The sequence below is a fragment of the Gymnoscopelus microlampas genome, assembly GCF_963454915.1.
Source record: "Gymnoscopelus microlampas genome assembly, chromosome: 4".
Taxonomy (NCBI): domain Eukaryota; kingdom Metazoa; phylum Chordata; class Actinopteri; order Myctophiformes; family Myctophidae; genus Gymnoscopelus; species Gymnoscopelus microlampas.
The window spans coordinates 51598130-51621137 of NC_139941.1; the positions used below are offsets into that span (position 1 = coordinate 51598130).

Below are 23008 nucleotides of genomic sequence, written 5' to 3' on the forward strand. Positions count from 1 at the left end.
AGAAGAGGTTTTGGACAAGCAGTTTATAAAACGTTATTTATGTAAAATGTAACTTCAACTCGCTGGCGTCACAGTGCGTCTATTTTCGCTATATTTTAAATAGGGGCTTAAGAGGCTAATTCATAAAGTACTTTTCCCCTTCCTAGAAATGTAGTGCAGTCAAAAAAAAATTGAAATGTAGTAGAGTGTCGAAAAAATGTGAGGAAAAATCTTCACTTCCAGCAAAGAAGTATTTAATTAGGCTACAACGTTTCGGTCCAACTGACCTTCATGAGGTATCTCTACTATAAATGTAGTAGAGGGAAAGTCATGAGTATCCAAAAACATAAATACTCAAGAAATTAATCCTTGCCGAGCCATGGGGCAGGAGCTTATCTCCTGTTTCTGTAGCGTGAGGCGCACAGGGACTTACCCCCCACCCGATCCAACCCTTGATGCTGAGTGCCAAGCAGGGAGGCATTGGGCCCCTTTATTTAAAGTCTTTGATATGACCCGACCGATTAATAGAACCCCAACCTCACAATCACAAGGCGGACACTCTACCCACAAGACCACTGAGCTGGTACTATAGTACAGGGGTCTTCAACGTTTTCAGGCCAAGGACCCTCTAGCTAAGAGAGAGATGAAGCAGGGACCCCCTCCTCTATATTGTATAAAATTGTGTTCCAGATTCAACTTTTTTTTGTTTACGTGGCCTGCTCTTTTTTCCCTCTACACCTATACCTCTTTGCCAAAAATAGCAGATCTACAAGCTCACAACGTCTCGCAGCACGAGGCGTTGTGAGCTTGTAGATCTGCTATTTTTGGCTAAAGTTCTCCTCAGAAAAGGGATGCTATAGGGTTCAAGTGGTTACGGTAAAAATAAAATCATATCACACAAAGATTTGGCGGACACCCTGTAGTAACTCTGAGGACCTCCTAGGGGTCCCGGACCCCCTGTTGAAGACCCCTGCTATAGTATATCAAGTAGGGCGTTACATTTCGGTGTGGAGTTTGCATGTTCTCCCCGTGTCCCCTAGGGTATAGGTACCCTCAGAAAAAAAACAAAAAACAACAGCAGTAATCCTGGTCTCTATACTGCCTCCCCCTGGTCAGCCGGGGCGCCTGATGGAGGGGAAAAGAACTGGTTGGAATAATGTGTTCCTTCCACACGCTACGTCCTACCGGGGAAACTCCCCCCTGTCAGGTGATAAGAAGCGGCTTGCTAGCTCTTCATGCACTGAAGGAGGCATGAGCTCAGTTTTGGGCTCTCCCTAGGCTGGCGGAGGGAGAGTAGCGCCCAGGATTACATAGGCAATTGGCACTGGGTGGAAAAATAGGGTTAAAATATCGTAGGAGGGCGTGTTCTCTCCTCCGCGTCATCAGCGCCCATACCCTAGGTGGGGTTGGCGAAAGGGCCCACTCTGTGTGGAGTTTGCATGTTCTCCCAGTGTCTCCTAGGGTAGGTACCCTCACAAAAACATGTAGTAATCCTGGTCACTATACTGCCTCCCCCTGGCCAGCCGGGGCGCCTGATGGAGGGGAAGGGAACTGGTTGGAATAACGTGTTCCTTCCACGCGCTACGTCCAACCGGGGAAACTCCCCCCTGTCGGGTGACAAGAAGGTCAGTTGGCTCTCATGCATTGAAGGAGGCATGAGCTCGGCCCTGGCCTCCCTAGGTTGGCAGAGGGAAGGTAGTGCCCAGGATTACATAGACAATTGGCACTGGGTGTTAAAAATAGGGTTACAAAATCGTGGGATAAAAAATAAAAAAATAAAAATATCGTGGGACAAAAAAATAAAAATAAAAAATAAAGTAGGGTGATAATTTACAAATAAATAAATGAAATAAATAAATAATGAGATAAGAGGATTCTGCCCAAGAGCAACGTAATGTACTTAGTTACTGTCCACCTCATGGTGGTCCCCCTCCTCACCATCTTTCCGATCATCATGACGTAGGGTCCCAGGTACTTGTTGACGCCGAAGATGTCCAGCAGGCGGATGTACCAGTAGATGATGTTGACGCAGTAGATGACGCGGCCGTAGCTCATGAGCGGCGGCTCCTGCAGCCGCAGCACCATGCCCACGGAGAAGATGAGGATGGCCATGAGGTCCGTGATGTTCCAGTACTCCTGCAGCCACACCTTCACCTTCTGCAGCAGCTTGCCCGGCTCCGACATCAGGATCTGGTGGAGACAAAAAAAAAATGTTGAATTCATTCTTTAACGGATTTTACATCTTAAACCCTATACGGAGACTTTTCAGTTTTTTCGCTGTACACAGTGGTGGAAAAAGTAATCACATTTTTTACCTAAGTAAAAGTATCAATACTGTAATGTAGAGATACTCCTGTTCAAAGTAAAAGTCCGGAATTCAACATTTACTTGAGTAAAAGCACAAACGTATTGGTATAAAATTTACTTAAAGTAGCAAAAGCAGAAAGTACTCATTATGCAGAATGTCCCATGTCACACAAGTTTTCAAATGTATAAAAATCCTTTTAAAAATAGCCGAAATGTTTATAGGCTGAACAATAATAATCTAAATCTACAAAGTAACTAGCAACTAACGTTTTCAAATAATTGTAGTGGAGTAAAAGTACAATATTTGCCTCTGAGATGTAATGGAGTAGAAGTACAAGAACATTGGAAATACTCCAGTAAAGTGAAAATACCTCAAAATTGTAACTGTAATTGTAACACTGCTGTACACTTAACATCTTTGCTGAAAATAGCCAATCTACAATCTACAATCAGGAACAAGTCCCATTCAATGCCTAATTCTCTAGTGTTATATAAGCCCCTATGACAAAATGTCATGTGAATATTAAGGCTATTTGGAGACTTTTGGGAAAAGTCTCATGAGAACAACAGTACAGAAAACATAATCTCAGACATAACTCCACAGCAACAACACAATATCATTAGATTGCAGAAGTGGGAAAATAAGAGATATTTTTCAGATTCAACATGGACAAAAAGATGCTGAGGGCAGAGTAGAAAGAAAAACAAACAAACAAACATTAAAGTACGTTTTATAGAAGTCTGCGCTACACGAAAGCAATAAGTGGGATTACATGTGCATTCCATTACAATGCTGGCCACAAGAGGGCAGTATGAGCTTAACAATCACACCATGGTGGAGAGACTAGTGGCTTTGGCAATAATAATGAATGCATTTCACACATGAGTAGAGCTGGCTGGGCCGCACAATAAGGTATTTCCCCATTGGAAAGGCATCCGGCATCCATCCGGCCTTTCTTTACAATCACTCGTTCTCTCTGTATGGTGCAGAGAGAAGGCTCAAGGTGTTCTTTATATCGTCAAGTCCTTGTGTACAGGGTCATAAGAGTGGAGACGGCTGCCTATACACACACTAAAGCAGGTACAGACTGTACTCTGTCTGTCTGACTGACTGTCTCTCTCACTCACTCTCTCTTCTCTGTCTCACTCTCTCCTTCACAGCTAGAACACTGGTTTCCAAACTTTTTAGTTCAAGACCCAACAGAGAAATTAGACGTTTGCCCGGGACCCAAACTAGCAAAAATAGCAGATTCATATGCTCACAACGCGTCGCTTCGTGCCACGTTGTGAGCTTATAGATCTGCTATTTTCACAAACTTCTTAAAAATAATTTATTTATGTGAACAATTTGATTTATTACATTTTATTCATGAAATACTTTTGAAATATGTTGGATTTCGTTGAATTGAAGATTTTTTTATTTTTTTTTATCTTTTGGAATAATATATATATTTTGAAAATGGAAGACACAAAAAAAGGGATATTTGCTCGCGACCCATAAATTAATCGGTTCATAAACAGTGCTCTATCCTATCCACCTAGGGGGTTCACAAACCCCAGGTGGAAACCTCTTGTCTCCACATTTTAAAAGATTAAATTAATGCCCTTACTTGATCATACTACAGCATCGCGCCTGAGCATAAAAAGTAGCAGATCTACAAGCTCAAAACGCGTCGCTTCGCGAGTTTTGGACATTGGTGGAGGTTTCCACCCGACAGACACGACATATTGAATTAAATACCATTTAAGCCCAATTTAAAAAAATAATAATGAAAATAGCAGATCTACAAGCTCACTCAACTAGGGTGGCCATCTGTCCAGTTTTGGGACGGATGGACAGTCCGGTTTTTGACCCATCTGTCCACCGTCTGTCCGGCACGACCTCTGGTCGCACGCATAATTGTTAAAAATGTTTTTGCGAGAGTGATTAATGTGTAAATGTCTTATGTGGCTACATCTACAAATCTTGATAAATCTTGCGTTTCATTGGTACAGAATATCAGTCTATTGCAGTGGTTTTCAACCTTTTTCATGCCAAGGACTCCTGAATTTATATACATTTTGCCACGGACCCCCATCTGAAAATGTTTTGTGACAGGGAGCCCCACAAGGGAAGATTTGTGTAAAAAAATGTAAAATTCGCCAAAATTCTTCAAGCACTTTCAAGATTTTTTAAAAATGTTCAAAAATTGCAGCTCACGCTGCGAGCTTGTACAGTATATCTGCTATTTTTGAATAGCCAACGTATACAATTTGGATAAAGGGGTGAAAATGTATTAACACCTTTTGCTGGGGACCCCCTGGAACCCCCTCAAGGACCACTGGTGGTCCCCGGACCACTGGTTGAGAACCACTGGTCTATTGGCAACTGAAAAGTGCATTTAGTGAACAATGGAGCACGGAACAGCATGGAGCACATAAAGAAAAGTTGAATTGATCATGGCATTTTGCACCGAGTGTAAAACAAACTTTGGTGTCAGCTGTGTGCAGGTGTGCAGGTACATCAACCCTCTCATGTTTTTCTGTGCATCCTGCCGGATCCCCCCTTGAGAACAGAATAACAGCAGCAGGGGGCACGGCGGCGCAGTCGGTAGCGCTGTCACCTCACAGCTAAAAGGTCCTGGTTGCGATCCCCGCCGGGGACGCTGTGGGCGTGTTCTATCCTCCGCGTCATCAGTGCCCATAAGGGTATGGGTGGGGTTGGTGAAAGGGCCTTTCTTTGCATTTTCTCCCTGTGTCTCCTAGTGTAGGTACCCTCACAAAAACATGCAGTAATCCTGGTAACTATACTGCCTCCCCCGGGTCAGCCGGAGCGCCTGATGGAGGGGAAAGGAACTGGTTGGAATAACGTGTTCCTACCACACGCTACGTACTACCGGGGGAACTCCCCCCTGTCAGGTGATATAAGAAGCGGCCTGCTCACTCCTCATGCATTGAAGGAAGCATGCGCTCAGTTTGGGGCTCTCCCCAGGCTGGCAGAGGGAGTGTAGCGCCCAGGATTACAAGCTTAGGCATTGGCACTGGGTGAAAGATGGGTTACAAAATTGAGGGATAAAATGTAAGTAAAAAAATAAAATAAAATAAAAGTTGAATTGGCAAGTATCATGGCATTTTGCACAGAGTGTAGAACAGACTTTGATGTCAGGTGCAAAGGGAAAGTTGCCATAGAACGACATCACGCTTTGACTGACAAACATGGATCCGTTGTGAGGAGTGCAGGTACATCAACCCTCTCATGTTTTTCTCCGCATCCTGCCGGATTCCCAGCTGAGCAGTGGTGGAAAGTAACTATAAGTACATGTACTCAAGTACCGTACTTAAGTACAATGTTGAGGTATTTGTACTTTACTCGAGTATTTCCAATGTCCAATACTTTTACTTCTACTCCACTACACCTCAGAGGGAAATATTGTACTTTTACTCCACTACAATTATTTGAAAACTTTAGTTACTACTCTACTTTGCAGATATAAATTATTACATTATAAAACATACATTAACCACTTAGGTAAGTCCTATTTTATACCTAGGCTATTTGAAAATAGCTGATCTTCAAGCTCACAACGTGACACATTGTGACCCGTGGTGAGCTTGTAGATCTGCCATTTTCAAACATTTGAGTACTTTTACTTTTGATACTTTAAAGGACAACTTTGTTTTTTTACAACCAATGTTTATGTTTTAGATTGTAATTAAAGTAAATAAAAGATGAGTGTTAAAAAATGTAAATTTACTGCTTTCTATAGTTTTAGCAATTTTCACAATCTTTTTTTACAGTGTTTTCACAGTGGGCGGGGGCATTCTGTCCGGTGGCTAAATATGTATTTTTTTAACACATTAACCCGGCGTTTTCTTTATTATTATTTACAGTAGCTCTTCTAGCCCCCAATAACTCACATCTGGCCATCTCAGACAGCCGGACCTTTTTTATTGTGTAAAAAAGGCATATTTAGCCACCGGACAGAATGCCCCCGCCCACTGTAAAAAATATTGCAAAAAATGCTAAAAATATAGAAAGCAGTAAATGAAAAAAAAATTACACTCATCATTTATTTACTTTAATTACAAGCTAAAATATAAACCTTGGTTGTAAAAAAACAAAGTTGTCCTTTAAGCATATTTTGATACCAATACTTTTGTACTTTTGCTCAAGTACATTTTTAACACCAGACTTTTACTTGTAACAGAGTGCTTCTTTCTACATTGCAGTATTGATACTTTTACTTAAATAAAACATTTGAGGACTTTTTCCAGCACTGCAGTCGAGAACAGAAAAACAGCAGCAGAGCTGTATAACACTCTGTCAAACACCATCACTCTTACAGGACTGTCGACTGTGGCATTAAAGTACTGCAGGTTTAGAGAAAATTACAGTGATTCAACAATCGCTAAAGGTATCACCCATGTGGAAGAAAACAATAGCTAAAAGCTCTGTGTGGAAATGTACTGGCAGTCTGTGCCAAGGGCTGGCACCATTCTCTGTGGAGAACTCTCACTGATTACATAAAGGACAGTACGCTTCCTTTGATGCTTCTAACAAAGTGCTTTAGCATCTGGAACGAGACATTTCCATTCTGAGAAGGGCGTGCCGCATGCCCTTCTCATGGATTAAAGAAAAATCAAATCTCACGACTGAAAATGTCCTAATGTGCGATTTGTGAAACGGTGTGAAAGGATCCCCCCCACACACACACACACACTAGCGCTGATTCCTAAACGATGAACACAATATGTCAAATCAGGATGCTTTAGTAAATTGGTCCTGCTGTTCTACATACTGCCAACCATGTGAAGAAATCACAGATTCAGGCTTTAACCGTTGCTTCTAAAATCTAAATCCAAACAGTTTTTTTCCCAAGATTTTTCAAAAACAGCAGATCTACAAGCAGCTTGTATATCTGCTATTTTTGAATAGCCAAAGAAATCTAAAGTGAGACAGATGCGTTCCAGGTCTTAATGGGTAAAATATCCGAGACGATTAAGATATTATGGAAAGATGCTTCTGAACATATTGCTAGTTTGACCACTTGAAATGCTCCAATCTTAAAATTGCCTTTCTACAAGCTCTCAATGCGTTGCAGACGCATTGAGAGCTTGTACATCGGCTATTTTTGCTGCGCAACATGCTTCCATAGAAGACATGCTGGCTTCCATGGAATCCAAATGACTGAAATCAGTCTTGGCGACTGAGAACTTTAATCCATGCCCTTCTGAACTTTTTCGCGGAAACATCAGCACTCAGCAGCCATCGCCAATCAGCCGCATCACAGATGATGGTTCTGTAGGTTACGCGAAAACATCAGCACTCAGCAGCCATCGCCAATCAGCCGCATCACAGATGATGGTTCTGTAGGTTACGTAGACAGATGCCAGGTCCATCTGTTGACCTGGCATCCTATAGTTTGTATAGTTTCAATCAGTGTTGCTTTTGTCAGCCAATTTTAATTTAGTTTTAGTCATAGTCTTTTGAATTAAAATCCATTTAGTTTTAGTCATATTTTAGTCATCTGAAATGTTTTAGTTTTTGTCTAGTTTTAGTCGACTAAATGTCATAAGATTATAGTCGACTAAATCTGCAGTTGATTTAGTCGACTAAAATGTATTTTGGTGGTGCCTTGATGACGTCGTAATGTCTGATTTTACACTTGGTTGTATGCTGAAAATAATAGCTGATCTACAAGCTCACAACGCGTCACACGTTGTGAGCTTGTAGATCTGCTATTTTCAGAGAGCAAAACCCAAGAGCAACCAAACATAAAATTACTTGTCTTTTAGTTACTACTGGATCTCTTCTCCACCAGTTCCTCACTAACATTTTAGTCTAGTTTTTTATTTGTTCACAGAATTGTCAATATATTTAGTCATAGTTTTAGTCATCATAGCTTAGTTTATATTTTTATTTCGTTTTCGTCAGTGAAAAAAGGTAATTGACGAAAAATGTTCGTCATAGTTTTAATCGACAAAATCAACACTGGTTGCAATGTACAGATTATATATTTTTTGATATCATACTGTTTAGACTGAGGATAGGTTCTATGATCCTAGATAACTGTTTCTATGGATTTGATGTAATAGTATGTAAGAGTAAATGCCTAAATTGTAAATTGTAATGACAACACACTGAGGTGGAGGTGATAACAACCACCTTGGTCTCAACACAGGCCAAAGACCAAGATGGAGCTGATGGTGGATTGCGGCCGGGCCAAAAGGAGGCCCCTGGCCTGCACACCATCCCGGGGGAGTCAGTGCACGTTCGTGGATACCTACAACCTCAACAACCTCTGTGTCTGTTTGTCTGTCTGTTTGATTTAACCTGTTTCTATCTCTTTCCCTTCTGCTCTCCCTCTACCACAAAATAATGGAGCACGTACGAAAAAAAGAAAATCTTTCACCCCTGTATTGATTCAGAATCTCTACTGACCAGTAAGTTCAGCCAGCCCACTGTCTCTGTCCATGGTGCTGAAATCAAATCCTGCATCTTTCTCTCTCTCTCATGTTGTCTGTCTTGTTTGTATTTGGGTCCCCATGAAAACATTGCAGGACCAGCAGGGTATTTAAACACTGAACGGTTAAGGGTTGAAACCATGGCAGGAGGAACGGGCGGTAATGGTCAGAAATCACAGCGGGAGCAGGAAGGCTGCCAAGAAAACAGGTCTCACCCACACAGGGCTCTGATGCAAGCTGTTACATGAAAGCGTTGCTGAGATGTTAATTTATGGTTTCCATAGGCTGTTCATTATGATATTGACATGTGAGTTAACCTCCCCAGTGCCTTACATAGTTGTTTTAATTAACCGTATGGTTTATGTATAATGCATGCTTTATGGTTGCTGGGATTGCATTGTCAATGCTATGGATTGTATTAATAAATTACTAATGTTACGTGTGTGTGTGTGTGTGTGTGTGTGTGTGTGTGTGTGTGTGTGCGTGCGTGCGTGCGTGCGTGCGTGCGTGTGTGTGTGTGCGTGCATGTGTGCGTGTTTATCCACCTCTCTCATCTTCTCGATGCCGTTGGTGAAGATGTACGCAATGACAATCCACTCCTGAGTAGAAGGCCAGAGGTCCATCTTCACCAGGACGATGTAGTTGAACAACATCAGGTAGCCCACGTACGCCATCTAGTGGACACAAACACACCAACATGGAGGGTCAGTCACGTCATGAAAAACACTAAACATCACAATACTTCTAAACACTTAAATCCATTTATAAGTTGGCTATTCAAAAATTGCAGATCTACAAGCTCACAGCACGTCACAAAGCTTCATCTGTTATTTCTGAAAATATTGAAAATATTTCCACGGTCCACGGCCAAATACATATCAATTTGGCGTTCCTTGACACAAACAATGTGAGAACCACTACTAATTCTCCTAAAGATGTTGTCCAAACATCACACACATTGGTACACATTATCTCTATGGTGATTAAGTTTGCAGGAGTGGCCCGTTTTGAACACCATGTCTCAAATCATGAACGCAGCGTCTGATTGCTGCGATACATTGCTGGCCCATAATAACCTACCTGCCCTGGCAGAGACCTGTACTCCGAGGAGCACATTCTTCTAGTGTGTTTGTATCCTTGTTTGTAACTTTGAATACTTTTTTGTCAAATGCCCCCTCATCTACACTGTGTTGGTGCCAGGTACGTCTCTACTGTACCTCATCGCTGTCATTTATATGACTTTCATCATCCCATCATGATCTATATACAGTAGATGACTTCATTAGCACCTTTTTACTCATAAAGCCATTATAGGGCAACTCCCCAGGCTATTTAAATTGCCTTTTTAATTGGAAATCAAACTCATATAACCTCCAGCGAAGAAGGAGAGGACAGTGGAGTAGCCTGTTTTATTTTAAGGTGCTAGCATTCATTCACAGTTGCTTTAGCCCTGTCCCATTCACTCACAGTGGCTTTAGCCCTGTCCCATTCACTCACAGTTGCTTTAGCCCTGTCCCATTCACTCACAGTTGCTTTAGCCCTGTCCCATTCACTCACATTCACTTCAGTCCTGTCCCATTCACTCACATTTGCCTGCAGACACCGTTCTCTCCCTGAACAGGTTTACAAGCCTGCTGATTTACAACAGTGTTACTGCCACTCTGCCTGGATTACACTGTCCTTCCGAACAAGATGTCATAAATTATAGAGAGAGAGAGAGAGAGAGAGAGAGAGAGAGAGAGAGAGAGAGAGAGAGACAGACAGATGAGAGCATAGAGCTAGAACTAGAACACGCAAAGTGAAGCAGCCTGTCAGCTTGTCAAATACTTTAACAGTGAAACTATAACTCATCCATAGAAAAATATAGTTGCTGTCATAAAGACGACTTATCTCCACATTCTAACTTTTCTTTTCATTTCTTTTTCGTCATATTTTGTGTACAGACAGAACACCAACACAATTCACAAAGCCAACGACTACAACAAATAAAATAAATAAACATCATACACAATACAAAACGTAAAAATACGTCTCAATACAGACAACAACCGAAAGGGCGCTTTATGAGATTTTATATCTGCTATTTTTGAAAAGCCAAAGAAATCTAAAATGATGGATTCACTCATCCCAATGCGTTGTCTGAGCGATGACTGTACATGTTCTACCTTCCTGCATAAAAGACAGACTAATGGACACCGGGGCATTTCCACATCCAATATAGCAGACAGTGTAGCAATAACCTCATTCCGAAAACCCTTTTACTAGGGGGCAAAGCCACAACAGGTGAGTGAGTGTCTCCATTTCTCCACAGCCATGCCGGCATAACTGTGAGAGATAATGATCCCTTTTCTCTGCATGGTGCAATATACGCCCTTTGCATGATTTCCATTTGTAATATTTGGTATCGTACACATTTGGATACGGTTGCAGTGTTTTTTTAGGGCACTCTCCCTCCGTGCTGTGGTCAAACGTACACGGAGATCCTTTTCCCATTGATGTTGAATCCATTAAGACGCATCTGTGTCATTTTAAGATTTTTTTGGCTATTCAAAAATAGCAGTTTTAAAGCGAACATTTTTCACTCTGATCTGTGCTTCTGAGGGGTCCCTGGAACAACATATTTTTGAGATGGGGGTCCGCGGCCAAATACATATCATTTTGGGTGGTCGGTGACATGGAAAAGTTGGAGCACCACTGATATAGCAGTATGTATTTGGTCGTGGAACCCCACCTCAAAATGTTTTGTTCCAGGGACCCCCCAGAAGCAAACATTTGAGTTACAAATATTGGCTTTAAAAATATATATATTCAAAAATGTGCACACATTTTCGAGATTTTTCAAAAAATAGCAGATATACAAGCTCATAGCGCGGCACTCGGTGCCACGCTATGAGCTTGTATATCTTCTATTTTTGAATATCCAAATACATTTTAAAATGACACAGATGCGTTCCCAGTCTTAATGGATTAATAGGGGGATATGGTTGTCTGTAGCATCAAGGGACAGCAGCTAAAATAGTTCAGAGACAATATGAATATGGAATATGGAGATAGGAGGTTTCTGCCTGACAACAGCGCTCTATAGTCGGGAGTGAATACAGTTCACTGCTGCCATGGGGACAGAAGAGGTATTTTTCTTTTCATTCAGTCAGTCAGTCACATTCTTTCTAATTATTCCACCCAATCTTCATTGCTGTGGCAGAATACTGACAAAGAACGTTCAACCCTAATGCATGTAATTGCATAGAGTGTGTGGGTGTGTGACAATATATATGAACTGGGTTGCTGCTGAAACATTGGCTCCATTTCATTACTGAAGCTCTCCTCGTCAGGCGCTGAGCTGTTACAATTCAAAGTGGATTTCTAACGGGCTCATTGGATTAATACATGCAATGAAATTGAAAAGTGACTCGAACCAGACGGACTCTCACTCAAAGCAGAAGTGTCGCAATCCACTCTGGAGGGAGCTTATACAAGTGTCTACTGAGTAATTGAGGTCATCAACTTTATCCAATTAAGCCCTGTTTTTACTTCGTCATACAATGGTGTCACGTAGGGAAAATTCCCGATGCCACTCTGCATCGCAAGCGGTCTAAACTAAGCATTTTTGAGTCTTTTAAATGACAGAGTAAAGCTATTACACCTTACAGTAGAATACATTATCCCCGGTTGCAGCTTTGCGTAACATTCCTGTGGAGTGACTGGCACTAGGTGCATCGTATAGGCAGACCACTTTTGGACAGAATGTCCTCTCCAACAGAGGGAAGCCTACGGTGGAATAGCCTCCCAGTATCTCTAAGGGAAAGCCCCACCTTGTGTACTTTTAAAGCAATGGTCTCAATTAAATTTCAGATATTTTTTATTGTTTAGGTATTAGACTTTAGTGGGTATTTAGGTCTTTAGTTGGGTTTAAACTAGGTATGGTATTCTTAACATTTATTTTATTGTATGAAAAAGAAAATATATATATATGTTAAAACATGGAGATAAGAGGTTTGTTCCCGACAGAAATGAAATGTACTTTGTCATGTTCTGCACCTTTGACCACCATCACTACTACAGGGTTCTCCCAGCATCCCTATAGGGTTCCACAGGGCTCACTGGGAGCCCCGGACAAATGTAATAATTATGACATTATGACCCCAGAAGCGGCTGCACCTGTTCAGCCATGAAATTTACATGAGCAAAAATCTCTCTCTCTCTCTCTCTCTCTCTCTCTCTCTCTCTCTCTCTCTAAGGGTCTAACTGAATGGAGGAGAGCAGGGAGAGTTAAAGTCTTCATCAGCATTAATAAATGATGAACCGTGAACATCCTTGGCGGCTGGGGCATGTTCTGGCACCGGGCCAGAACCAGGTTTTAACGGGAGGATAAGAGTATAAAAAATGCACACTATAAACTGAAGCTCTGCCTCCAGACACATACTGTAGCCTACAGCTAAATCCCTGTTAATGTCATTTTGTTACAACGTCCGTTGGGATCCATTATTTTTTACACTGTAAGAGAGGTACAGTACATTACCGTGCTGTTTTTATATTCAGGGTTAGTTTAAAAATTAAAAGAGAGCTGGGGACTTTCTCTTGAATCCACTTAGTGCTAGGGTGATGGAGCGGTCACAATGGACGATTTGTATATTTCCAACCCGATTAACTTTGAGCAGGAAGCTCTTGGAGGGCTCCCCTTCCTCTAGGTTTTTCTGCCTTTATTGGAGAGTATAGTTAACACATCGACTGCCTAGATCGAGTTAACTCGATATTAGTAATCCAGCGCTCGACTGCCTAGATCGAGTTAACTCGATATTAGGTATTTTCATTGGTTTCATCTGTGATCGCGCGGGTCTGTTTACTTTTCATCATCACTTTCGTTTTCCACCTACGTCACACTCATCCGAAGCTGGATGTAAAAAAAAAAATTCGTTTCCGGGTCACATTGTTTTTCTCCGGTCATTTTCGTCCAGAATAGAGAAAAACACTTTTTTTCACACGCTATAAAATACAAAGGGAGAGCTCCCCTTTTATTTTCTTTGGTCCGAGTGACGATCAGGCATCGTCGTCGTGTATCACATCGTATCACAAGCCGATCAGAGATTGTCGAAGACAATCACATCCGGTTCATGTTGTTTTGACTGTTTGAGCCTGGAGGGAGGGGGGGGGCGAGTCAGCGAGTCATCGAGGGTGTCATTTTGCTGCGCTCTGCTGGTCGATCGTCGTATGTGTTCAAAATCATGGCCTGAGAAACTTAAATGCATTTAAATAAGAAAATAGAGAAAACAAAAAAACACGCAAATCGCTGGCAGTCAAGGGGGTAAATTTGGAATAAACTCTGGCAGTCAATGTGTTAAGGCTTGTGAATCGAACTTGCGACTCGCTGTAAGGCTTCATTAGAGCCTTATATGTGATATGTGCCGTAACCACTAGGCCATCGGTGTCCCTCAGTCTCTTTACAATTCTAAAATGTTTTTCCTGGAAACGAAGTAAATATTATGCAATAAAAGCCAATTCTCGGTCAAACTGATCAGTGTAATCAGTGTACCCCTCTGCGAAAAAGTGATCAAACAAGCTACTTGAACTACTTGACCCAATCTAAATGTAGTTAAACTACCAGGAAGCTACCTACTGTAAAATGTATCTTACCTACAGTATGTAATTCAGCTACATAGTTTACTGCTCCCCAACTCTTCTCTAATAATAGTGGAAAATGTCAACCAGTCACTCCTCATTTCTATCTGTAAACTCACAGAGTTACAGGCCCGTAGTCCCCGGACCCCCGGTGAGAAACAGTGACCTTATACACAATAACTGTAGTGGTTTGACAGTCAGCTGAGGACAGGAGAGACCGTTGGACAGTTGAGGACAGAGATATAGTTGGACAGAGTGGTGCACAGCACTGAAGACAAGACAGACAGTTGGACAGAGTGGTGTGCAGGCACCGCTGCATCCACAACGATCGGACGTGATCTCTCACCCCTATAGCACCAATCAATAATCTTCCATCACAAAAGCCGTCAAACTCTGAAGGAACCCCTTTCTCCCGGCTAACAACATTTTTTCAATTTCCTTCCTGCTCACAAAAGACTGAGAGGATTTAATGTTCCAGAATAGCACATATCCCAGAGCGATGCACCTCCTTAACATTCCAAGCAATAATTGTGCAACAGGGCAGAAGTTTTTAAAGCACTTAAGGCACTTTGTCTAGCGGGTCGTTTGAAGTCACTTTGTTTACCCTTTTGTTTTGTGTTTAACACTCGATTTTTGTTTAAGTGAGCTGACTAAAGTGCAAAACACATTGCCGGTGAAAGGCGGACTTCGAAATAGCCTCCACGTTACTGTCTATGTACATTAGGGATGGGACGATAATCGTTATCGTTTATTGCGATAAACTCTCAAAATAATCATATTGCGGAGATTTAATTTTTATCATAACATTTTAGATGTTCTGAGCTGTTTTTGGCTAATGTCCAGAACTTGAACCAGTCCAGTACGCTGACCATATGAAACCAGCCTCGTTCCCAGCCTTATCTGTGAAGAGAAAAGCCTGGTCACGACGGCAGAGTGTGTCTATAGGGATGAGACGTCCGTCGGACGTATTTCCCCCGGAAACAATCTTTTTCGACCAATCACAACACTCGTTTCACTCACGGAGAACGTAAACAAATTTGTAAAGCGTCAACGTCATTTCCTTGGGCGGTACTTCCGCCAAATTCCGGGGACTTCCGTTTAGACACTCAACCTGCTAGCTAGGTCTTGCCCAGCGTGTATGAAACCAGAACTTGAACCAGTACACTGACCGTGTGGAACCAGAACTTGACGATGGGGGCGTTGTAGAACTCGTAGACCTTGCGTCCCAGGGGGATGAGGCGGTGGCGGCTCTTCACTTCCTCCACGTCCTTCTTCCGCGGCTCCGTGGCGACCTTCCCCAGCATGGCCTGGAGGGAGGGGAGGGGGGCGGGGCCACGCCAGCGCCGTCCACACAGAGTGCAAAAGGATGGGATTGGACGAAGGAGATAGAGACATATTGGGGGGAGAGGGAGGGGTAGGTGGTGGCGTGGACAAACATGTTGAAGAAGAACAGACAAAGATAGACGAGAAAGAGAAGAAACAAGGGGAAAAAGAGCGAAGCGTTCCGTTAAGGGGCGTTCCTGACTGGTGTTCATCACTGTCATAGATCAGTGGTGGGACAAAGTACTCAACTCCAGCACTCGAGTCAAAGTAATAGATACTCCTGGTTAAATATTACTCCACTACAAATGAAAGTTGCTCTGTCAAATTTGTATACTCGAGTTAAGGTGAGTACTTACTCAAATACATAAGTATCAAAAAGTACAAATTACAAATTACATTTTGTTTTTAATATCAAGTCCATCGCTCTATTACAAGTTTGACATTTCCCCCCAAAAAATTCAAAGATCTTCCACAATTTTTCCAAATGTATCAATAATAGTAAAAATAGCAGATATACAAGTTGTAGTTGTGAGCTTGTAGATCAGCTATGTTCGTTATATTTGAAATAGGGTTTAAGTGGTTCATTCATAACCTTTTCCCTTCCTAGAAATGTAAAAGTAGTAGAGTCAAAAATGACAATATTTGTCTTTGAAATGTAGTGGAGTGAAAGTCACTACTATAGGTATTCAAAAAATACAATATACTTAAAAAGATGTACTTTAGTACAGTACTCAAGTAAATGTACTTTGTTACTGTCCACCACTGGTCATATCATAGTTCAAGAGAAGCAAGCAACAGGCAATGTCCTCATTCCATAATGTGATGTGTGTGTGAGACGCAGAGGGTCAGGGGTGGACGGACATGAGACGGATATGACAACGGACACACACAGACTCATGGATAGAGTCTCAGACAACGAGGACAGACAGGCTAGAGGAGAGAGAGAGAGAGAGCCAGAGAAAGAGACAGACAAACAGACAGACAGACAGACAGACAGAGAACGAGAGACAGAAAGAGAGACTAGAAGAAGAATATACACAGATATCTCACTTCCAGCTGTGACACATTTGCTCTAGGGCTGCAACAGTTAACTCAAACTAATCGATTTAACCGATTATTAAAGAATAGTCGATCATTTAATTAAATCCCACGCGATAATCAATCCCTATTTTCGGCATGTATACATGTAAATAACAAAGTTTTGAAATATTAAAAAAATAGTGAAAATTGCATCAGCTATTTTCACTATTTTTGCACGCCACCGTTATGCAAAGACGCAGGCCTATAAAATAACGCTAAAATGGTTAATTGTATAAAAATGTATAATTATTTGAAAATATTTGATCGTTGCAGCCCCTAATTTCCTTCTATCCATGAGAGAGAGGGGGGTCTCGGACCCCTGTGCACTGTATGGGTCATGGTCTCATGTCAAGGCAGGGTTCTGAGGAGGTCATATCATGTGTGGATGTCTGCAAATGAAAGACAAAAAACTGCTCCCAAACATCTCAAATATTTGAAACACTGAATAGTCATCTGTTAAACAATAAAAAAAGAATATTTTCTTTTCTGCGGTGAAATACTCCTTTAAGAAACATACATTTCAAATAATGTGAGAGATATACAGCAACAGTTTTTCTTAACCCATGTGTGAACCAAGGCAGGCACAGACAGGTCCAGTGACGTGACCAGACTCAGATGGCCAGCAGGGGGGGTGTGTGAGTCCTGTCATGCTGCAATGATCATGCAAAAATACCCCCAAAAGAACTTGAAAAACATCACATCAAACCTCATTTTTACATTGGTCGAAAAAGTGTTGTGTCGGCACTTTCTGCAGCTTGAAAACGATCGTAATATCTTTGACGACCGACATGTTGTCGCAATGACACTTTTTCGCAGAGGCGCGAGTGAGGCTTGACCCGTGTTGTTGGTTCTTAGAGAGCATCTGAGGATAAGATAGGCTGATACGACCCCCCCCCCCCCCCCCCCCCCGGCCTGCGGCGCAGCAGCGTTTTTGCATTTATCGGTATGAATGCAGATGGTTGCGGCCCCCCATTAACTCACTGCATCTCAGGCTCTGAATCATTTAAAACTCTGCTGCAGCAGAAACCTCATATCTCCATTGGTCAACTTTTCATGTTTTTCTTTTTTTTTATATATCAAGTAATGCCCTACAATTTACTATTTAAGCATTTAGCAGACACTCTTAATACAGAGCGATTTACAGTAAGCAAGGAAAACACAAGGTAATACATCAAATGCATGTAGACAATAATCTAGGATCATAGGTAAACCAAGAACCTAGCATCAGTCTGAACAGTATAACAAAACACTAATAATCAGTATATTGAAACTATACAAACTATAGGATGCCAGGCAAACAAATGAACCTGGAATCTGTCCGATGACATGCATCTAAATTACATTTTGTCATACCGGTGTCACACAAAAGTAGCCAAAATATAGCCTGGGACCAGACGAATCTGCCAGTACAAAAATAAAATTGCCCTTGGCGATTTGGGTCTGGCACCGCTCCATTGTGAATCCATTTCCTGCTCCCGAAGTCTGGGGTGACCAATCAGGGCCCAGTATTCAAATATGGGAGACTGTAATTGGTAGTTGGTTGTAGGTCTAACCAATTGCGTCCAGATTTGATCCCGCCCCTTGGAAAAAAAACATCCTCATAGAAACACCAGACTTATATCCACGCAGTGACAGTCTGGCCACGCGAGGCTAGCCAAAATAGCAAATCTACAAGCTCAGAAAGCTGCTATTTTTGTTATATAGAAAAAGAAAAGAAAGTGAAAAGTAACATTTTTGGAAATATGAGGTTTCCACCCGACAGAGACTAAATGGAAGATACAAGTTACATAATGGGAGAGAGAGGGTCTCCTGGCGACAGTCACCGCATGCTGAGTGTTGGCGCTGCTGGGGCAAGGCAAGAGCCAACAGCTGCTTTATGTATGCATGGGACTGAGTGAGAGGCAGCATGGCAGCCAGCAATACAAGTACTGTACCTCTACCAGTACTGGAGAGGGAGAGAGAGAAGAGAGAGAGAGAGAGAGAGAGAGAGAGAGAGAGAGAGAGAGAGAGAGAGAGAGAGAGAGAGAGAGAGAGAGAGAGAGAGAGAGAGAGAGAGAGAGAGAGAGAGAGAAGTGGCCCCGTTTCAAGAGCTGACACAGTGTGCTCACGCTGACTTCTCATGTTCCTATACTTGCTGGCTCACAGTGAGGCGCTCTGAAAACAGCTGATCTGCAAGCTCAGTGAGGCGCTCTGAAAACAGCTGATCTGCAAGCTCACAACACGTCACACACACCATGACGCGTTGTGAGCTTGTATATCTGTTGTTTTGGTGCACGCCAACTACTATACAGGTTTGAGTCTCTGCCACATTCTGAATCCTCCACAGGTGAGACTATAATTTTAAAATACAAGCTCACAATGCAACGCGTTGTGAGCTTGTAGATCTGCTATTTTTGGCAAATGTTCCACCCCAGACTATGGATGTCGGGGTTCAAGTGGTTAACAAAAGTGGCATTTTAAGAGTTTTAAGAGTTTTTTCATATTGTTCCATCCCTACTCTGGTGTACATGTTTGAATGTCCCCTAACCAGTTTAAAAGATGTCAGGAAGCTTGGAACCTCTCATTATAAAATAGTGTGGACCATGGTCAGTCTGGCCAAGTTGACCCTGTGTTCCAGAGGAAGACAATTTAGGTCCCTAAACGGGTTCCTGCTTACATGGGTCCTTGGACCTAAACCTGTTATGACTCTGATCTGTGCTGACTGCAACTTAACCTTGAGTAACACTGAGGCTGAATAATTCAATTCTAGCGTGTCAGTCGGGAACCCCGGGAGCACGTTGGGCCTGTTAACATTGAAACGGGTGAAACATAGCAAAGACCACCTCTGGGGAGGGAGGGAGGGAGGGGGGGAGGGAGAGAGAGAGAGAGAGGGGAAGAGAGAGAGAGAGGAGAAGAGAGAGAGAGAGAGAGAGAGGGGACAAGACAGATAGTGCAAGAAACAAGATAGAAAGAGGCAAAGGAGCAAGTGGACAAAGAGAAAAGGGGATAGAGAGAAGAAGGGTCTAAAAGAGAGAGAAGAAGACATACAGACAGACAGACGGACGGACGGACGGACGGACGGACGGACGGACAGACAGACAGACAGACAGACAGACAGACAGACAGACAGACAGACAGACAGACAGACAGACGGACAGAGACGCTACAACTCCACGCGTACGTCCTCGCTCAAACCACGAGATACAGGAAGGGTTGATTTGGTTGGAAGGATCCAGTTGGCCAGAATAGAGGAAGGAAAGAATGTGTTTGTGTGTGTACAGTGTGTATGTATGTATGTATGTATGTATGTATGTATGTATGTATGTATGTATGTATGTATGTATGTATGTATGTATGTATGTATGTATGTATGTATGTATGTATGTACTGTATTTATGTATGTATGTATGTATGTATGTACTGTATTTATGTATGTATGTATGTATGTATGTATGTATGTATGTATGTATGTATGTATGTATGTATGTATGTATGTATGTATGTATGTATGTATGTATGTATGTATGTATGTACTGTATTTATGTATGTATGTATGTATGTATGTATGTATGTATGTATGTATGTATGTATGTATGTATGTATGTATGTATGTATGTACGTATGTACGTACGTATGTATGTATGTACTGTATGTATGTCAACTGCCCACACAAAATTCGGAAACGTAACTTTGTTCGATTATTCCTCCCCTTCAATAATACCAATTGGTATTGTGTTTTATATCATTTTTATCGCTCATTACTCACCTTTACAACGAGGTACAGCTTGTAAGGATCGGGCATTCGTGGAATGAGCAACACAGCTAAACGTGTGGGTAGCGCCCACCCAAAGATTTGCCAAAATACCCCCATATGCTTCTGTTGGTAATCGCTCTTGTCTTGAGCGACCTGCCAGCACACACCTGCTGAGAGGTGTGTGCTGGTCACAGGTGTGTGACTGGCACCTGAACATGGGTTCGTGTATGCTCCAAGCAGCAACACTGCCCCCATGGAAAGATGTTTGTCCCTTCAGGATAAGGTGCAATAGGGCAAGTGAAGCTGGTGTTCTGTTACGCAGATTATGCATTATTTGGTGTCAGCCCTGGTACCATCTGCAGGCAGGTGTGTGCCAGTCACAGGTGTGTGACTGGCACCTGAGCATGGGTCCTGCAACTTTGACATCTGTCTTTGGTACCGTTGTGCAAATCTTGCCTGTAAATCTCTGGAAGAAAACCTATGGTTCCTCAGTGAAGCAAGGGTGAGGTACCGGTCTTCTTGGGTTGTTGTCTTCCTTTTACTTCACCAGTCTCACAGATCCTGGTCTTAAGTTTGTAAATGGTACCAGGGCTGCCACTCATGCGTAATGGAACACCTATTGCAACACCTATTGCACAGGCCTTATCCTGAAGGGACAAACATGGCATCTTTCCATGGGGGCAGTGTTGCTGCTTGGAGCATCAACACAAACTCAATAAAGTTGCTGAACCCATGCTCAGGTGCCAGTCACATAAAGGTGAGTAATCAACAATAAAAATGATATAAATCACAATACCAATTGCTATTATTGAAGGGGAGAAATAATCAACCAAAGTTACGTTTCCGAACTTTCTGTGGGCAGTTTATGTATGTAGGCGGTGTGTTAAATGTAAAGTGTCTATGTATGTAAGTGTATATAGGTGCCATGCTACAGGGCTGAGGTTTGTCTATGTGTGTATATATATATACAGTATATATGTATGTATAGGTGCCTTGCTACAGGGCTGAGGTTTGTCTATATGTGTGTATATATATATATATATACAGTATATATGTATGTATAGGTGCCTTGCTACAGGGCTGAGGTGTATGTATACAGTATATATATGTATAGGTGCCTTGCTACAGGGCTGAGGTGTCTATATGTATACAGTATATATATGTATAGGTGCCTTGCTACAGGGCTGAGGTGTATGTATACAGTATATATATTATGTATGTATAGGTGCCTTGCTACAGGGCTGAGGTGGGTTCTCTCACCACGGAGTTGTACTGCGCCTCACAGTAGGATCTTACTGTGAACTCCATGTCTTCGTCGTCCTTCTCCTTGACGGCCTTCTCGGGCTCCTCCTCCTCCTTCTCCTGCAGGTAGCTCTCCTGCTGGTCCTGGGGCATGTAGGACATCTCGTCCTTGTTCTTGAACTCCAGGCTCAGGATGGACGGCGGCAGCAGCAGGCCCAGGATCACCTGGAGAAGATGGAGGGAGATGGAGGGAGGGAGAGGTGAAGGGGGGGGGGAGACGGAGGGAGAGAGGGAGGGAGATGGAGGGAGCAAGTAAGTAAATGTATTTATATAGCACTTCTTACAAGAGAGGTCTCACAAAGTGCTTTATACATACAATGAGATTAAAAACAGAACAAGGTATTAAAGTGGTTAGAACAGAAAAAAGCCTGTACGATTAATCTCAAGCAGGACAGCAGATAACACAAGCATGCAAATAAAATCATTTCAGTCAGATAACTCACACATAGATTGAACCAATATTATAGAATTACTAGATTTAACCAATATTATAGAATGAGAATACAAGTGTGGATGTAATATTTTATCTTGGTGTTCAGGCTCTGCTACATTTTTCTCCCTGCTCAGCACAATTTAGACAACCATCATTAACCATTAAGAGCAGGGAGATAGATATACAATAACAACCCCTCCATGGGGAACGGAACCAATAGCAGAGCCCACTGGTGGTGCTGGGGTGGCGGTGGGAGCAAACAGCTGCATAACAACAAATCAGGACAGATACCGCGGAAGTAACGCAGATTTAGGTGAGCTTAAATAACCCGCCCCAATTGGTCAGCTGATTGCCACGCCAGTGTCTGACGTATGGGTCTTGCATAACACTGTATACACCCACATAATAATGAGCAGTGTAACCTCTCGAGTGTATACTGCCTGAACTAACCTCGCAAGCTACGTATCATGTAACATCTGCAAACGCTTGTTCAAATAGTAGCGTTTTAAGGTTGTTCTTAAAAATGTCCACAAGAGGCTGCAGCCTGTGGAAGAGCAGTCCAAAGCTTGGGAGCTACAGCCTGACAGGCTTTGTCACCTTTTGTTTTTAGTTTAGTTTGGGAGGGAGGGCGGGAGGGAGAAAGGTAGAGAGAGAGAAAGAAAGAGAGCGACAGACAGGAGCATGTCAACTCAAGTTAGAATCTAAAAGCCCTGCTAGCTGCCCCCCAGAGGCTGTGCTGTCACCCTGTTGGCCAGAGGGTGACACACGGGGCCACCGAAAACATGTGACAT

At 42.4% G+C, this 23008-nt stretch overlaps 1 protein-coding gene across 1 annotated transcript in view; it reads right to left on the reverse strand.

Moving 5' to 3' along the window:
* Nucleotides 1-23008, reverse strand: part of trpm3 (transient receptor potential cation channel, subfamily M, member 3) — a gene marked incomplete at both ends in the record, with an annotated part of 352723 nt that overhangs the window by 19670 nt on the left and 310045 nt on the right. The window contains 4 exons of the mRNA XM_084055549.1: nt 1918-2169; nt 9276-9404; nt 15516-15653; nt 21743-21949. Of these exons, the coding sequence (XP_083911675.1) occupies nt 1918-2169; nt 9276-9404; nt 15516-15653; nt 21743-21949 (726 nt within the window). The remainder of the gene's footprint in view (nt 1-1917; nt 2170-9275; nt 9405-15515; nt 15654-21742; nt 21950-23008) is intronic.